Raw genomic sequence first — 19,113 nt, 5'->3', positions numbered from 1 at the left:
AAAAATAACTGAACAGAAAACTAAACTCCTAAATATAAGGCACGTTCATCACGTATGAATACAAAACTACCCAACTCAGTTTGAAAGGTCAAAAACTGATATACAGTTATTTATATTTATCTGGTTGTTACATATACATGTATTTACATTTATCTATTTTTATGCAAAAAATCATCTGTGTTCCAGCGTTCTACCATACACAATGTGCACCACAGTATCCAGAGTCTGTTCATCTAAGATATAATGGAGCAATCTACGAAGTAGGAGTTAGGCGCCACAAAGAAAGAGTCTATTTGGCAGATGGACTGGAAAATTTGAGGAAAGAATTGCAAATCTACGAATCAACTATCATTAACTTTTTTGCTTGTGATCATCACTCCGTCTTTGACATACATTTCAAACCACCGCTGGAACGACAAACTTGCGCGAGGCAGAGACATTCATCCAGAAAGCATATGTGGACTATTCAGTTTACTCAGGAAATGGTCTGTGCTCCTGAACTTCTGGTAAGTTCAAGTTTCATAGATTAATCTCTTTGAACCAATTTTTAGCGCTTTATTAATTTAGCTTTTTCCTATCCTGCAAAAACTTTTGCTTTGTACGCGAGTTCCTATTAATGCTTGTGGTCACCACATGACAATCTTAAGGCGATTTGGTCCTCCATTGCAATGAAAAGTTGAAATGTTGAATCCTGATATTGGTGGAAAAGGCGTCGTTCAACCATGGTATGATTTTCTTGCTGAAATGGAGTTTGATCATGGAGATGAAATTTCTTTTTACTATAGATATTATGAAAAAACTCGGAAAATTATAATAAGATGGCAAAAGGATTGGCTTGATAGTGATAGTGATTAAACAGCCTTCTGTACTCTGAGATTTTGAAACAAAAATATTGGCGATGTAGTTGCAGCAAACAATGAATCATAAATTTTAATGGTATTATATTAATCTATATTTCATTTGTCTATTTGATTAGTATTCTCGGTGCAAAGATCATAAATTTGCAAATACTACTACTTTATATGAATTGTATATTGAATGAATTTTATTTTTGTATGTTATTTAGTATATCAATTAACCAATGAAAAACTTGATATGCACCTAAAGCCTAAAGCAAGTGCCAATATGAATGCTAAACATGCTCCAGGACAAAATAACAATTGATATGGATGCTATGGTCTTGAACCTGTCGCTGGGAAACAAAATCAATGTATTGTTTATGTGGCTTATCCCTTAGCCAATTTTGAAGAAGGTTATGTTACTAACATGTTTACTTCCATTGTCCAATTTTTGTTAATTTTTTCAATTTTGTATCTCCTATCATTTTTTTTTTAAATTTTTATTAGTTCCAAAACATATTGGCAGTGCTACAGGCCAAGCAGTTGAGAAAAAAACGTAAAGAACGAGAATTCTAAAATATATTTTTTTCACTGTTTATTTTTTTAAAAAAATATTATTTTCTATCATTTTTGTTACAAAATATTTTTGCTGATATATTACACACTATATATCAGATCCAATAATTTCTAGTTTAATTACTTGAAAATTAAAAATTTATTAATGATATACTTAATAAATACAATTCTTTTAAAACTAATGAGATCAATATTTTATCTCCTATAGTATCTGTATTACTATTAAATTATACATTTTGCAATTTTGGCTTTACCATTTTTTTAGCATCATAGTATGTTGTTTACAATTTTGAAAAAACTTTTTTTTACTGTCTTTCTTTTGTTTTTTTTTTAAATATTCTTTTCAAAATAAACAGTCAAAAAACAAGATCCATATCCAACACATGGAAACACATAAACAACTTCTAAAACCCTAAAAAAACAGTACTAAATTTCAAGTTCAGAAAGAAAAAAACAACCATTCTTACAAAAAATCTATTATTATTATTGTTACAATATGGTATTATTAAAACATTTTTTTCATCTTTTCCTTCTACTGCAATTTAAACTTCCAATACAGATGAATTTTTTTAAATAAAAAAATTGCAAACAACCATCTAATTTTCTAACCAACTTCTCTTTTACACCACAAAAATTGCCTACTCAAACCATATACTTACAATATCCATAGACATACACGGGTCGTTTATAATTCACGGTCAGTCGATGAGTCTCCACATCTAATCTTTAGAGCCAGCATTCAATGCTGGACAATTCCCAAATTCATTGATATTCCCCCACTCACATATTTTCGCCAACTCCTGTCTGACTCCCAGACTTCTTCAAAAATCATTTCTTCTCGAGACACCCATGACCCATTCCTTTGGGAAAAAACACTCTAACCGCTGTCACCATAAGTTCACACTCATCCTTCGACTCAACCGATAGAAGCATGAGTTCTCACTCATCATCGGAGTCAATCGACACAAGCATGACTTCTGACTCATCCTCCGACTCAACCCACAGAAGCTTGAGTTCAGAGTCATCATCTGTTACTAGCAAGGCAAGTCTAAAACAAATAACTCACTTACTTTCTGAAATTTTTTTAAATATCTTAATCCAAGTTTGCAAAGTTGTTGATTGGCTTTGTCAGTACATGGATAGGTTTTCTTTGTAAACCTTCTTGCTTACTTCATCTTTTCAATCCATGCATGGATATATTTTGGCACATTCACATTATCCACTTTGACTTCACAATTTGACACCTAGGAATATATAAATCACTGTTGCAAATTTACTTTTGTTATCGTTTGAGTCACAAAGCAGAAAAGGACAATTTTTTTGTGACTATTTCTTCTATTGGTTGATATTAAGTTACAATATGGTGTTATATATTGCTCCTAATTTGCAATATTCCGCTTATGCATGCTGATTAAATCTAATAGACTGCTACTACAATCTCTACGATGAAATTCAGATAGCATTAGGTTTTTTATAATTTACCCGTTATCCAGATTAAAGCACTCATATAGCTTATACATAAATTAATTAGACTTCACTTTAATTTATACCAAACATCAATATAATTTACCTACACTATAAATTCCACACTAATCAATTTACCTCTTTTATTAACAAATGAAAAATCTACATTGACGAAAGAGAAGAAAATTTAGTCCACACTTCCTCTGTCCTGCCAATTCTTTTGATTTCTATAGATTTTTCCTGTTAGCTATACCTGATTTCTGGCAATTTATTATGTTATAGACAGTTTTTTTAGACTAATTCTTCCACTCAATTGTTTTTAATTAGTCAATTATGTTGCTTAACTTGCACGTTTGCCTTATATTTACTTGTCATGTTAACATATAATTGCACATTCTAATTCTAGAACAAAAGTTTTGTCTCCCTTAAAGATTTAGACCCATAGGAAACCTGCAGCACGAACCATATATCATAGAACTGTGACAAAACTTTCAATATTGGCTGCCCTGAAGTTCCCACTTGAAAGCTATAATATACAGAATAGAAATAACTTGGCTTTTACCTTCATATTTTCTTCTCTTATAAGTGTTTCCATAGAAGTTTATCCAAACTGGCCTACAAGTGCCTTTCTCTTATTTATATTATTAAAGATATGAAAAGCAAAAAGTAATTAGATTCTGCTCTCTAATATTTGGTTGCTTTCCCTATGCTTTGAGAGCATTTAGAAAGTTGTCTAACTATTCAGGACAACCAAGGAGTATAAAAGGTTCATTTTCCCTTAAACGAAATTCTTCTTCAGCTTGGTCCAGAAGTCGCAAGAATGCAGGATAATTCAAGTAATCTAACCCAACAATAAACCTTTTGGTTTGCTGACCCTTAATTGCATAAACATCAAAATAGCCTTGCTTAACATCATCCATTGCTTATAATTCGTAGTCCATTTCATTATACAAGATATCTAACATCTAAACCAACCAGAAAACAGACATAACAAACGAAATTTTGAGATTGGTTACTCTCTCCCAAACCAATACAATAAAAAAACTTGCCTATACTTTTCTGATCTTATCCTCCAATTTGTATTCTAATCGAATAGCACTTTATCACAGTAGCCTCTATGTAACTAATTTTTTATCAACACAACCGCTCAACTTTGCTATTTCTTAAGTTCACATCTATTTCCTTTTACTCATTGCATGACAGCCTCATAAATTTTATTCTGTTGTTGTCATTGTCCACGTATTTTCAAAGACTTGGTTTTAATTTTTGCGCTCCATCTCAATGCAGATTCAATATCCAGTAAACAGAAAATCATTAATTTTGCAATTCACAGCAACATTCCGCAATGACACGGTTATCTTATATACCCACTTTTTTTGTGTTTTTTCTTCTTTCATTTGCATAATCTAATTTCCTTTTTCTCATTCTGGTTTTTTGCAGGACACCATACAAGTGCCTTCCTTTTGCCATGAACAATGGGCACCACAATATCCTGCATTTGTCCGCTTTAGATATGATGGTACAATATACCAGATACGACTACGACAACATCGCCAGAAAGTGTACTTTGCTGAGGGACTAAACTAGTTTCGAAAAGATTTGGCAATTTTTCAATCTGTAACCATTAAATTCTTGGCATGTGATAACAAATCGACTTTTGATCTTTATTTCATCCCCTCTCTAGAACACCAGAGCTGTGGAAGACCGCGCCTCTTCTCAATAGAGTATATTTGGACACTTGAAATTACACAGTCAATTCTTGCTGCACCGGGACCCCTGGTAACCATGAAAATCTGTTTGAAGTTCTCATACAAATTTCTGCTTATATATGATGCTTTTTTTTCTTCACTGCAGAGACTTCCAAATTATGCCATGACATATCTTGATCACTGTGGTCAACACATGACCATCCTTAGGAAATTTGGACCACCATTACAATGGAATGTTGTTGTCCTTCACATTGGAATGGGGAAAAGATATGTCGTTCAACCATAGTATCAATTTCTTATGGATAATAACTTCTGTCATGGCGATGAAGTTTCTTTCTATTATAGAAAGGCAACTAAAATATGGGAAATTGTCATCCGCCGGAAAAAAAAATTGGGATTATTAAATTCAGTTCATCTAGCTTAACTTATGTATCTTTTGCACTTTTTTAAACAATTTGGTTATTTTCCTTTGAACACTCAATGTATTATGCTTATTTAATCTATTATTAGTGCCTTTATGAAAGAGATTTGTTGACACAAATAATTTTAACCCTTATAAAAGTTATAAAAAAATGACGAATAGAAAAAACAAAGCAAAAAAAAATGGTAATTAAGAAATAGAAGGATTAAACTAACCTATGTAATTTACAATTTTTGAAAAATGTTTTTCAATAATTAAGAAAACAAAAATGAAAAAGTGACCTGAAAAGAGAAATAAAACGAAATCCTAAAACTTCTTCAGAACACACAGATAAAAAAAAACAAAAACGTTAATCCAATAATTTGTAATTTAACTATTTTGAAATTAAAAGTTAATTGATGATATATTTAATAAATAAAATTCATTTAAAACCAATAAACTCAATCAACCAAAAAATATTATTATTCAATTATCGTTATTTCTTTTATATTTTTTCTTTTACTGTCATTTAAACTACTAATACACATTAAATTTACAAGAAAATATCAAATCTTATACTTATAATATTTTTTTCCAATATTCCTCATCACATACATTCAGAAACATTCAGATGACTCTCCATATCCAATCCTCGAAGCCAACAATCAATGCTACAAAATTCGCACATTCATCTCTATTCCCGCACTTACATCTTCTCCGCAATTACTCTGTGACTCCCACACTTCTTCTCCACAAACCATTTACCTTCCACACATGCACGCCTAATTGTTTTCACTCACATATATTTCACACCCAGGAGAACAGGCCATTCGACAGCAATTGCGGAATCTTGGTTTAATCAAGCCGCTGAATATTTGAAACAAACTATAGCCCTAATCCCAGAGCTGACTCATGTTTCGACTCAACCCACACAAGCATGACTTCACATTCATCATCTACTACAAGCAAGGTTTTCTTTGTCCACACAACCATCATTTCAAATTTACTTTCTGAAATTTTAAAATCTTGATCTCTTTTGGTCCTGCATAGCTAGGTTTTCTTTGTCCTCTGCTATTCTATACACAGCTTACGAAACTATTATCTGTTATAGATGACATATAAATTTATTAGACACTCAATTTATCTTTTCAGTACATGCATATATATATATATATATATATATTCGTTATCAATTTTGACTTCAAAATTTAATAGCTATTTTGATTGCTACACCACAAAAAGATAATTTTTTTCTGCATATCTCTTTAGTTGCTTTATATTAAATTACAACATAGTACTATATATTCATCCAAATTTACAATACTCACTCATGCATGCTAATTAAATCTAATACACTTAACATCAAATTTAGATAACATTAGGTTTTTTATAATCTATTAGTGACCCATATTAAAGGACTGTTCTTCGTTATAGGTCATATATAAATTAAAAACTTTTTATAATTCTAACTCTAGAACAAAACTTTTGTCTGCATTAAAAATTCAGAGCCATAGGAAACCTATGATAACAGAACTTAAAATATTGACTGCCCTGAACTCCACACTTCATACGCATAATATACACAATAGAAATAACTTGGCTTTTACATTAATTATTGTGCTATAGGGCCCATCAAACTGGTTGGTAGCAACACGGTTTTCAGCCGTATTCCGTGTTACAAAGGTCAACATTCACAATCCCAAGCATTTTTCCCTTTCCCTTATTTCAAATGAAACAAAATTCTTCTATCTAATGTTAACATCTTTCCCTGTAGAACATCATTGAGGTTCCATTGTCTTACCATAGACAATGGAGGCCATATTACCCAACTTATGTTCTGTTTCACTATAATGGAACCACACATTTTGTTGGGCTACGGAAATATGGCAGTCGATATTTTTTTGTTGATGGGCTGAAACAGTTTAGAAGAACCCACAGCATTGATGAATGTCATCATCCGGTCTTTTGCTCCTGACAAGAATACTTCCTTTGAAGTGGATGTCATCGGACCTATCCATAGGCAGTGGTGTGCAAGGTCGGTTGTGGCAACGAGAAGACACATGTTTACAGTCGATGTCACCGAAGATATGATGCAACATAGCTTCCCTTTGGAACGGGTTTGCTAGCTACTCAATTATGTTGTTATTTTTCTCTGCTCAACCTATTCTATTATTAAATTTTGTCCTTCATATTGTTCTTTATGACAGTGAACCTATTCTATTATTACATTTTTGTCCTTTATATTTGTTTAATTTAAATAACCCTAACTGCTGTAAATACAATACAGGGGAATAAATATAGTCATATGATCACTGTTTTTGTTTCAATGCAGGTTCTTCCACCGGCAACTTTCAATTTTTTGTTTGGGTCACAAAAATTTATTCCTGTTCAGAGAGCCTATGGCAGACGCAACCAATAGCAGATCACCATGCATGATAGTGTGCCATCTATTGCCCAGCCATGGTTCCAATATCTCTCTGAAAATAATTTAATGCCCGAAAATGAAGTTGTATTCTTCTTTAGGTTTGACGAACATGTATAGGAGATCCTATTTAGGAAAGAAGTTATATGGGATGAGGATCTCTCCAGCTGAGGACACGACTTTTTTTTAACCTCATTTATGTTTTGATTAATGTTGTTACCCAAAGGTTTAGCCATGTTTTTCAAGTGTTGTCTATATACATTTAAGTATCCTTTTCTTCTATTTAGTAATATTTTTGCATTTTTGGGAGAGACTCGTCTGTGACATTACCATTCTCAAGCGTTTGATTTTGAATTCTGGCTGTGGTAAAATAATCTTTGATTTTGTGCAAAATCTAGCCTAACTTTGCAGATGTGGCTGCAAATTGGTTGCTTAGAATTACAAAGCCTTGATATTTTTGTAGATAATTTAGGTAAGTTCATGTACTTTAACTTATATATCTTTTGAAATTTTCAGAAGAATTTAGATATTTGACTTTGAACACCAAATATAATATCTATATTAAATCTTTTATTATTTCCAAATTGATTTTTATCCCTCTTGCAAGACACATTGCAAAGAACCCGTGCATGTGCACGGGTCAGTGACTAGTTTACATTAAACTAGTTCAATGCTCGTGCGATGCACGGGTGACATTTTACTATAAGTGACATAAACACTATGTAAATTGTTTGTAAAAAGAATTGATTGTGTTGCGAACTTTATAAAATTGCAGGAAATAATAGATAAAAATTAAAAACAAAGATGACCATCAAAAGAGATAGATTCAAACAATAAATAAAAAAAGTTATAAAAAATGTTTCTAGATGTATAAACCAAGTTTGAGCGTGTATTAAAAGTTTCAGTCATCAATTGTATTGTTAAACAACAATCAATCGAATGAATGTGTAAAGATAAACATTAGTATTATCATATTTTCGTGCATCATTAAGGAATGGATAACGGGAAAAAAGGAAAACAAAATTAACACGTTCACAAAGGTCACCCAACAAAAAAATAAAATCAAATGCAAGACAAAGAAGTGGAAGTTCAGATCCATGGATTTTCATTTAAAATCCCCGAAGTAGCAACGATTGGGTAAATAATAGGAAGCATGTATGAGAAAAAACATAATAAAGTAAATTGCGTATCATTTGGGCTGACATCTTACTGTAAGTGGTATAAATATGGTGTAGATAGTTTTTTTAAAGGAATGAGTAATTGGTGATTGTAATTACAACAGATCGAGGATATATCAAATGTTTATTAAGAACAAATTGTAAATTATGTAAGGAGGTAGTTAATATATTGTTGGATACGCATGTCAAACGTTGTTATCATGATTCCATGCAAATAACGTGGCAAGTAGTGCGGGTTTAAAAATGATATTGTGAGAGGGATAAAAATACTAATGTTGTTGGATGATAACAAAAGAAAAGATTGTTCAATACCATAAGGTATTTAAGTTTGTTTGTTTAAAAATACAAAATAAATTTGTTCATTGAAGAGAAGTCAGTCGTCAAGGTGGATGTACTCCTCGTCCCATTCAATATCTTTCCTGATCAAAAGCTCCCATGCATGGTCATCAAACCGGAAGTAGAAGACAACCTCATCTCCGGCCATCAATTTTTTTTCATGAAGGTACTGGAACCATGGGTCAGCAATAGATGGCACACCATCGTGGATGGTGACCTGCCATTGGGTGCGTTTTCCTAGGCCCCGTTGAAGCGTAATATATTTTTTGGAACCATATACAAATTTGGAAGCCGGTGTTGGAAGAAACTGTCTCAACAACGAAAAGAATAGTCATACAATTTGAACAATTTTTTTATTTCCCTTCATTTCTCGCACTGCAAAAAGCTTCTCCCTTTCCCTTCCTATTTCCATCCCGGGCTGATGCAGGGGCTGGAATACATATTATGTGAACAAAAGACTCAAATGCTTATTAAGAACAAATTTTAAACCTCAAAATTGATAAATTTAAAATCAAATGTATATGAATATATGAGGAGGTAGTTAATGTTGCTTCAATCCAAGTTTAATTTCAGTAAATTTGTTATCACAATTCCATGCAGATGAAAAGAATTCAGTCTTTAAGGTGGATGTCCTCCTCCTCCCATTCAATTTCTTTTCTGATCAAAAGCTCCCATGCATGGTCATAAAATTGGAAGTAGAAGACAACTTCATCTCCCGCCATCAATTTTTTTTTTATCAAGATACTGGAACCATGGGTCAGCAATTGATGGCACACCATCGTGGATGGTGACTTGCCATTGGGTGTGTTTTCCTAGGCCCAATGAAGCGTAATATATTTTTTGGAACCATATACAAATTTGGAAGCTGTTGTTGGAATAAACTGTATCAACACCAAAAAGAATGGTCATACAATTTGAACTATTTTTTTATTTCTTTTCATTTCTCGCACTGCAAAAAGCTTTTCCCCTTCCCTTCCTATTTCTATTTTTTTCATTTTCCGTCGTTTCTTCGTGCGTTAATTGTGGCACAATTAGCACCGCACCAATATTTTCGTTCTGGTCATTTCAACATGTTGTGCATTAATTGTGGCACAATTATCGATGCACCATGCCGATACACAGGCTGGTACTCAATAAAAGTGAACGAAATTAGTTCATAATTAATCAAAGCAAATCATAAACTGTTTAGTCAAAAATAAAAAGAAACCAAAAAATTGTTTGACACCCCAAATTTAGCTAACAACATTAATAAAAATATGAGAAGATGACACATAAAAGAGTCTTTGGGTTGTATATGTCCAAAATCAGAAAGTGTTGACTGTATTTTTTTTCTCCTTTTTTATTAAATTTTGTCCACCATAAATTAAAGAAAGCAATTATTGGTGCTTGAAGTAAGCATTTAGATTCCTTAAATTTTTTTTTATCAGACCACAAAAAATTAGACAAAAAGGGAAAAAATAGATAAAAATGGAACATTTATTCTTCAATAGCTTGTCCCAACACTTGCATGGACAACGCGTCGTAACCTTCAGCACTGTCGTTAGACTATTCTAAAAATCAAGCCACAAAAAATTAGACAAAAAAAAGGGAAAAAAATAGAATATTGACGGGAAACAAAATATGGACAGACGCAAAAGAATAAAGGAGGAGAAACAAAAGCGGAGAAGAAAAAAGGAGAAGTTGAGGAAGAGAAAGAAGGGGGAACTAAATATTGACAGAGAAGAAAGGAGGAGAAGTTGAGGAAGAGAATGTTGGTAGACGCAAAAGAAATGGAGGAAAGAGAAGAAAGCTCTAGAATTAAGGGGAATGAAATGGTGTGGTGAAATCCAGCAATTAGAAAGCGACACATGTGGATTGGTGGTAGGGGAAAAAACTTCAGCATGTGAGGAGACATGTGCCCACTGAGCAAAATAAAAAAATCAACAAATTAATAATTTAATAAACTAAAAAAATTTGCATTGCGATAATTGGCACAGCAGGGACCCCCCTTCTGTGGGGAAAAAATCCCCGTGAAAAAAAAAAACCAAAGCTATGCATAGAGAAGACAAAGTTTTTTTTATTAAAAAATAAAAAAGGTCTGCCACATGTCGCAATAACCTTGAATAGGCAGTCAGGGTCTTGTTTATAAGGAAAAAAATTCTCATGAAAAAAAAAAAACCAAAGCTCTGCATAGAGAAGAAAGTTTTTTTAAAATAAAAAAAGAAAAAAGGTCTGGTACTCCAATTTGAGTATTAGAAAGTTGGAATAGTTAATGCTAAGCTACATGTAGGTAATAAAGTTTGATTTTAAGGTAACGTGTTAATAGTATACATTGTTTGATATTGTTAAGAATAAAAGAAAAGATGAACAATTAAAATATGTGAATCAAACAATTGCATGATTGGATAATATAAACCTCACTAAATCATGAAACATGAAAACACTAAGGCATGAAACACCAAGATGCAAAAAAAAGATGAGATAAATATAAGTGTTGGTTGTTAGCCCGTGCATTTAAAGTGTTGGCTATGTTTTTTTTTTTTGTCTCCTTTTTTATTGAATCCCCTCTACCATAAATTAAAGAAAGCAATTCTTGCTGCTTCAAGAAAACATTATTCCTTAAATGTTTTTTTATTATTTATAAATCATCTTTCTAATACTCTCCCATACACTTGAACAAATGTTCATATTGATGTATTAAATGTTGGCATGTTATCTTTTCCATATCTTCGGCCAACCAATACAACACTTTACCTTGGCAACCCGTCTCATTTTTTTGCACCTTTCTCATTTATTTAAAAAAGAGTAGTTTCTTATTTTTTTAAATTATTACAAAGTCTCCTAAAATATTAGGATTAATGTAAATATTACAAACACAACATAAAATTCAAATCATTTATCTTTAAAAGATGATTATTAATTTGCAAATGATGATCATTCCCACATCCAAACAGAATATCCAAAATTAATTGTTAAGCACCTATTGATAGAAAGACCTACTTTGTATTTCAATCGTTTTGTTTCATTGCTAGTCCTATAAAATATACCTTTAAACTTTCAGAACTTAACCTGCTAATAACTTTAGCAAAAGGTTTTCTCAAATTACTAATCCAAATCCTGTCTCATAACTAATATTTAAAATATGTATATTTTAAGAGTACAAAGTGTTAATAACCCGATATAATGGAATATTATTTTATTATGAATTAAAATTGAATCATTGGGGTCAATGTGTATATATGGGAAAAAAATAACAGTGATGCAATATAATTTTATTATTTATTAAAATTGAATCATTGTGGTCAGCGTGTATATATGTAAGGGGAAAAAAATAACAGCCTCCAATGACTCTCCAAATAGCGATTCAATTAATTTAGCATATACAAAATCAATTCAAATGGGAAGATAACATGTGGTAACCTCATGTTAATCATGTAATTAATTCAATTGTAATTAGTTAATTCAAAGAATATGATTGATTCAAAATATATAGCGATTCAATTTCAATCGGTTTCAAATAATTTTTATTTTGTAATGTTTAAATTGATAGTGTAACATTTAGAATTGATTGTTAAGCACCAACTAATCAAGAATAATTCAACGTCTAAATTATGAGTATTTCCCTATACTAACATAATATGTTAATTAATATGAAAATTATGATTATTCCCACACCCTAACATGACATTTAGAATTGATTGTTAGGTATCTGTTAACGATTTCTATAAATTTGTCTATTTTTTTGTTTGATTTCTAGTTGTATAAAATATACTTTAAAATATGAATTCAATTGATTCAAAATATATAGTGATTCAATTTTGATCATTTCAAAGAATATGATTGACTCTAGATAATTTCGTAATTAATCAAAATAATTTTTAAATAGGAAGACGACATGTGGTAACCAGATGTTTTAATTTTGATTCATTTCAAATAATAAATAATAAATACAATTTTTTTTTTGCATTCATAGAAACATATTATTATATTGAATTTAATCATATAATAAATCAAATGTAATGATGACAAAAATATGATACGATGATTTAACAATTAATTACGTGTATACTAATATTTAATGAATTGTTATATATGGTAATCAATCATTATATACTAATCAATGTAATGAAACTCATTATTTTTAAGATGATAAATAGTTGTTGTATGTTACAATGATTTGATTCAATAACAATTAAAATATTTTTTAAAAATTAAATCAAAATAATATGTTAACTATTACTATTAGCACCAACATTAAATAAATTAAGTAAATATTAATTTATTACATGTTAATAATTGAATAAATAAATTAATAATAACAGTTAAATTATTATATACTAACCTTAATAATACCATAATTCAAATTCAAATTAAAAATTTTAAAATCTTGTATGATCTGAGTTTCAATTTTATAGACACAATAAACAAAAAATGTGGAGGAAAAATCTTTAAAATTGTAACCAATGTATTCAAATAAGGCCATAAGGGAAATTATAAAATTTTTTATTTTTTATGGGTAATATTATTTATTCAATAAATTTGATTATTTCTCCCAGGGAAAAAATAAGGTGAAAAAATATGTTATATAGTATGAAGTAATTGTTTATATAATAACAATGTATCATTTTCGTCAAATGATTAATAGGCTTTTGCCTCCTTTTTCTACCTGTTTGAAGTTTACTTTGACGTTCTAACTGCACTCTTACGTTAATCTTTCTCTCTCTTTTACTTCATTGAGCTTCTGGCATTCACCGATAAAATAAGCTCAAGTGTTTTTTTTTCATTATTATTGTCCTCGCTGATAATAACGTAATTTGAGGATAGTTCATGATCTTTTAAACTATTTAGTTCGAAATCAAGGATGGTTCACATAACTTTCTGATGGATCTCAAAACTAAGCAAAATCATTTAAAGTTTTGAGCTTAAAAGTGAATGCAACACACTGAAACCTTAACTAATTCTAAGCTTTAATTTACAATTTTTTTTTAATATCATCGGCTTTCGTATTTAATCAGTAGACAATTTATACTTAGCATATTTTTTTACCTACTTTTTTTCCCGGGAGAAGTAATCAAATTTATTGAATAAATAATATTACCCATAAAAAACAAAAAAGTATAATTTATATTTAGTTAAAACATAGATGTTTTGTAAAACTTAAAACTATTCCCAAAAATCCGAAATATTATGTGAGAATATGTAACATTATCTTACCGTGTCAATATTATAATAAACTCTTGGGTTAAAAATTAAAATCTTTACATCTCATGCTATCCAGAAATAACTATAAATTAAAATAGAAAAAAAAAACAAAATGTGATAAACAAAATACATTTCAATGTATGTGTCTCTCATTCATAAATAGGGTTGAGAAACCAAACTATACAACACATAAATAAAAAGATTCAGTTGTGCATAACATATTGCATATATCATAATGGTGTAGCAGGTGAACACATAAAATGAGCTTCATGTAAGCATGCCTGGCCATTAGTCATCCCGTTCTTTCTTATCCATAAGCTCCCATTGAAAATACAGTGGCTGTGTATTTTACATCAAATAGCAACTGGTCTATTCAAAATAATATATTTGTCCTTTACATAATAAAAATAACACAGAACACCTTCTGTTGTAATTATGGGAGTGTAAAATGGCGCCTAACTCATCATATCTTGGATCAAACTTTTCCCCATCACAAAGTCTAGGATCTCAACCAAGACACCTTGCACATAAAGAAGTTCTTAGAATAACATGCAGCTAAAATGTATGAAATACTCAATTTTGTTTATGAATTGATAACAAAAAAAAAATCACTTGGCACCATAAAAATATATCAACTTCGTGAAAATGTCTTTGATCACATGGGTACAATAAAAATGACTTCAAGAAGACTTTTTTATGATATCTACTTCCAGGTCCATATATTTTATTTATGGCATTCAAACGTTTTTTGCTGGAAAGTATCAAATCAAAATACAAATTTAGATTATTATTATTATTATTATTATTATTATTATTATTATTATTATTATTATATAATTAAACAAAAAAAACACTGGGTAGCATTACCCACACATCCTTACCCCATAGCTGCAGTTCTGCAAATTGCTCACAGCATCTAGACAAAACAAAGGAAATATATAATAGATATTAGCATTCAGAAGGGAAAGTATCAACTTTGATGACAATGATTTAACAAAATACCACAAAAATCAGATACCATAAAAATATAGCAACTCTACCTTGAAAATGTCTTTAGCATCGCCGTTGTCACTTTAGTAGCAAAAATAAATCAGCAACAACTCTTGCACCAAAAATGACACAAGATAATTTAATAAAAAAAAGGTGAAAAAAATATAAAAATAACACATTTATTCTTCAACACATTCAGCACCGTTGTTAACCTGTCCCAAAAATCAAACAACACAAAAAAATTACACCTTTATTCTTCAACACCTTCATCACTATCCCAAAAATCAAACCATAAAATCATACCACAAAAAATAAGACAAAAAAAGGGGAAAAAATAGATAAAAATGGAACTTTTATTCTTTAACACTACTCTGTGAATCATATTGTTGCAAAAAATCAGCAACAACTCTTGTAGCAAAAATGACAGAAGATCATTTTAAAAAAAACAAAAAAGAATAGAAGAGAAACAAAAAGAAATCAGCAACAACTCTTGTAGCAAAAATGGCAGAAGATAATTTTTTTAAAAAAGGAAATTATGAAAAAAAAGGAAAAAAAATGACACATTTATTCTTCAACACCTTCAGCACTGTCATTACGAACCTGTACTCATGAAGTTTTTGAGATAAAAATCGCAACTTTAATGTGTTCTTCCACCTTTTCTGCATACAACATGCCAAAAAATATATTGAACCATTACACCACCAAAAAAGGACGAAAACACAAAAAGCTGGGCATAGGAAGCAATGAGCAAAGTGGAGAAGGTTCAATAACACAAAAATTTAAACTTTTGTATTGCAAGAAGTCAGAAAACAAAATAAAGGTAGAACACCAAAAAAAAATTAAGCTTTTGTGTTTTTGAACCTGTAGTCATGGAGTTTTTGAGATAAAAATGGTAGTTTTAATGTGTTCTTCCATCTTCTCTGCATACAACATGACAAAAAATATATTGAACCATTACACCACCAAAAAAGGACGAAAACACAAAAAGTTGGGCATATGAAGCAATGAGATGAACACACAAAAATTTAAACTTTTGTATTGCGAGAAGTCAGAAAACAAAATAAAGGCAAAACCCCCAAAAAAGTTTAAGCTTTTGTGTTTACGAACTTGTACTCATGGAGTTTTTAAGATAAAAATTGCAGCTTTAATGTGTTTTTCCACCTTCTCTGCATACAACATGCCAAAAAATATATTGAACCATTACACAACCAAAAAAGGACGAAAACACTAAAAGTTGGACATAGGAAGCAATGAGCACGTTGGAGAAGGCTCAGGAACACAAAAAAATGTAAACTTTTGTATTGCGAGAAGCCAGAAAACAAAATAAAGGCAAAACACCCCAAAAAATTTAAGCTTTTGTGTTTATGAACCTGTACTCTTGGATTTTTTGAGATAAAAATCACAACTTTAATGTGTTCTTCCACCTTCTTTGTATAAATAAACACACGTCTTCTACCATTAACAGAAGAAGAAGAAGAAGAAGAAGAAGAAGAAGAAGAAGAAGAAGAAGAAGAAGAAGAAGAAGAAGTGAGAAGTGAGAGAAAGGGGTCAGTGCACAAATGAAAAAAAAAATATACGGGTTTGACGGTAAAAAGGAGCAATAAGGAAGTAGAAAGAAAGTACCTTGTAGAGGAAACACATGTCTTCTACCATTGTAGTTCAAGAGAGAGTAAGAAAAGAATAGAGGAAGAAGAAGAAATGAGGAGTGAGAGAAAGGGATCAAAAGAGAATGGGAATGGGAAAGGGAAAGGGTGAACGGAGTGAGAATGGGAATGGAATGGGAATGGGAAAAGAAGAGATGAAAAAAACCGGGCAGGACACGTGGAGAGAGGGGCAAAATAATGGGAAGGGGAAAAGAAAAAATGCAAAAATGGGCAGGACACGTGGATTGAAGTGAGAAAAGAAGGATTGGAAGGTTTATTATTTTTTTATTGGATAGGTTGTCAACAGGAGATACAACAGATAGCAGAGCCTTGCTTGTATATAAGATAGAGATAGAGAAGTGGGTTTAGTACCCTTCCTCCTTAATCTGACAGTGTTGCATATTTGCATTGAGACTTGAGCATATATGGTAATAATTTTTAGAGTTGTAAAATCTTGCTTCCTCACAGGATTTTCTACATTCTACTGTTTGTTCCTTCCTTTTAATATAAAAGTTAATTATGATCTCTCTACATTTTCAGCATAATGACAAACTAACTATCAGAATTATAACTTTTTGCAGATGCTAAGAGGTTGACTGGTAGAAGATATAGTGACCCCATTATTAAAAAAGATAAAATGTTGTTGCCATCCCATAAAAAACATGAATTTAAATGAAAGCAATGTTCATCATGAAGTTACAATGAGAGATTCTTTTGAGTTCTTTAATGAAAAATGAGTTTCTGAATATGACAATGACTTAATTTATGATCCTTGGCCACATAAAAAAATTGAACTTATTTAGGAACATATATTGAATTTGAATATTTAATTATTTATTTATGTTTGTGATCTTTATTTTTTGTTATTTTTAAATATTTTAAAGATAAATATAATTTTTTTATGAAGACCGAGTCATGCGAGTCAATTAGTAACTCACCAGTCATCTTGTAGAATTTTGCAAAAGTCTTTCAATCACTATCTTCATACTTATCTTCATACTTATTTATAAGATCAAACTTTTTAAAGTTATTTGCTCCTTTATATAAAATTCAATGACTTTTTCATTATTCCATGTACCTCGATGTAGAATACGAAGCTTAGCTAATATTGTTGGGGTGAAACCTTCCACAGTTTCATTATTCCATGCCCATTTTGCATTATTAAATGTATATGTTAATATACATTTATGTCTAATGTTTTCTCTTATTCATTAACACTTCATATTTATAAGTATTTGTGGGCTTCGGCTCTCTCCTTTTTTGGTAGCAGCTATCAAGTTTAATTATACTTAAGTTTCATAAAAAGTTGTATAATAGGTTGTTGTACAATTTGTACATTGAAATATGAAATTTTTTTATTGAAAAAAATATAAAGAAAATTATATTTATATAACTTTTTAATAATAATATTTTTATTATTTTTTTATGAAAAATTCTAAAGTGATTTTATAGAAAATCGTATAGTCTTTTAAGACACTTTTAAACTAAAAACCATCTTAAAAAGATATCATTTTAAAACAATTTTTTATAAAAAAAGTCTTGATAATACATTGTTAATTTTATGAATGACGTTTAGAATGTCGTTGTTTCACTTTTTTTCGATAGTGTGCGTTCGATTTTTTTCATATAGATGATATAAGAAGTAAAAATTTATTAAAATAATAAATAAAATGAAACTCATTAGTTCTCCCATTTTTGTCAAACATCTTATTTTCTCCCCTCGACATTTTGCATCTTCCACTCAAACCCTAAAACTCACTTTTCCCCCCACAAGTCGTTTTGCATCTTTACTTGAAACCTTAAAACGTAGGTGTCGTTCCCTTTCACTATCCCTTTCAAATTTATAATATATTAAGCATATGTATAAAGTATATTATTGTATATTTCAATTTTCTATTTTAAAAATGTTTTATCAAATAGTTCTGTTAAACGTTAAAAAGAATAATAAAATTTAATGTACTAAAACATATGTAATATTTTTAATTCCAAAAAATATTTTATTTTATATATTATAGGTTAAATTGACTGTCTGAAAAAAAACAACCAAAAGAAAAAAAATGGTAATGTAGGAAGACAAATATGAGTTAGGGGAACTAAAACTCAAGCGGAAAAGAAGCTATAATAAATGGACTTAAAAAAAGTTAAGAAAAAAAATCGTTTTTTTTTGTATTTAATGGCTATATATGTCTTAACTCTCAATTATATGCCTCAACTCCATTCTTATCTTTATAATATATTATTCTGGAATTACTTCAAACTTTTCTCACATTTTGATATTTTTTATTTTGGAGACAAAATGTGTTGTGTCCTAACGGATTCATCACTCACAATGAAAAGAGTTAGAGTCAACCAGTCGGAAATCAGATTCAAAAACA

The 19,113-nt window shown here is 30.3% G+C and overlaps 1 protein-coding gene across 1 annotated transcript; it reads left to right on the top strand.

Annotated features, from left to right (window-relative positions):
- The first annotated feature begins 2,093 nt into the window (after positions 1 to 2,093).
- Positions 2,094 to 5,056, top strand: LOC102661519 (uncharacterized). Its single transcript, XM_006598106.4, has 3 exons — positions 2,094 to 2,457; positions 4,167 to 4,232; positions 4,320 to 5,056. Exons 1-3 carry the CDS (start codon positions 2,347 to 2,349, stop codon positions 4,464 to 4,466), a joined length of 324 nt encoding a protein of 107 aa, XP_006598169.1. The 5' UTR covers positions 2,094 to 2,346; the 3' UTR covers positions 4,467 to 5,056.
- Positions 5,057 to 19,113: the final 14,057 nt, after the last annotated feature.

Source organism: Glycine max, chromosome 15, assembly GCF_000004515.6.
Source record: "Glycine max cultivar Williams 82 chromosome 15, Glycine_max_v4.0, whole genome shotgun sequence".
NCBI lineage: Eukaryota > Viridiplantae > Streptophyta > Magnoliopsida > Fabales > Fabaceae > Glycine > Glycine max.
Note: the sequence above shows the minus strand (reverse complement) of the source record. Positions and strands in the feature narration are given on the sequence as shown.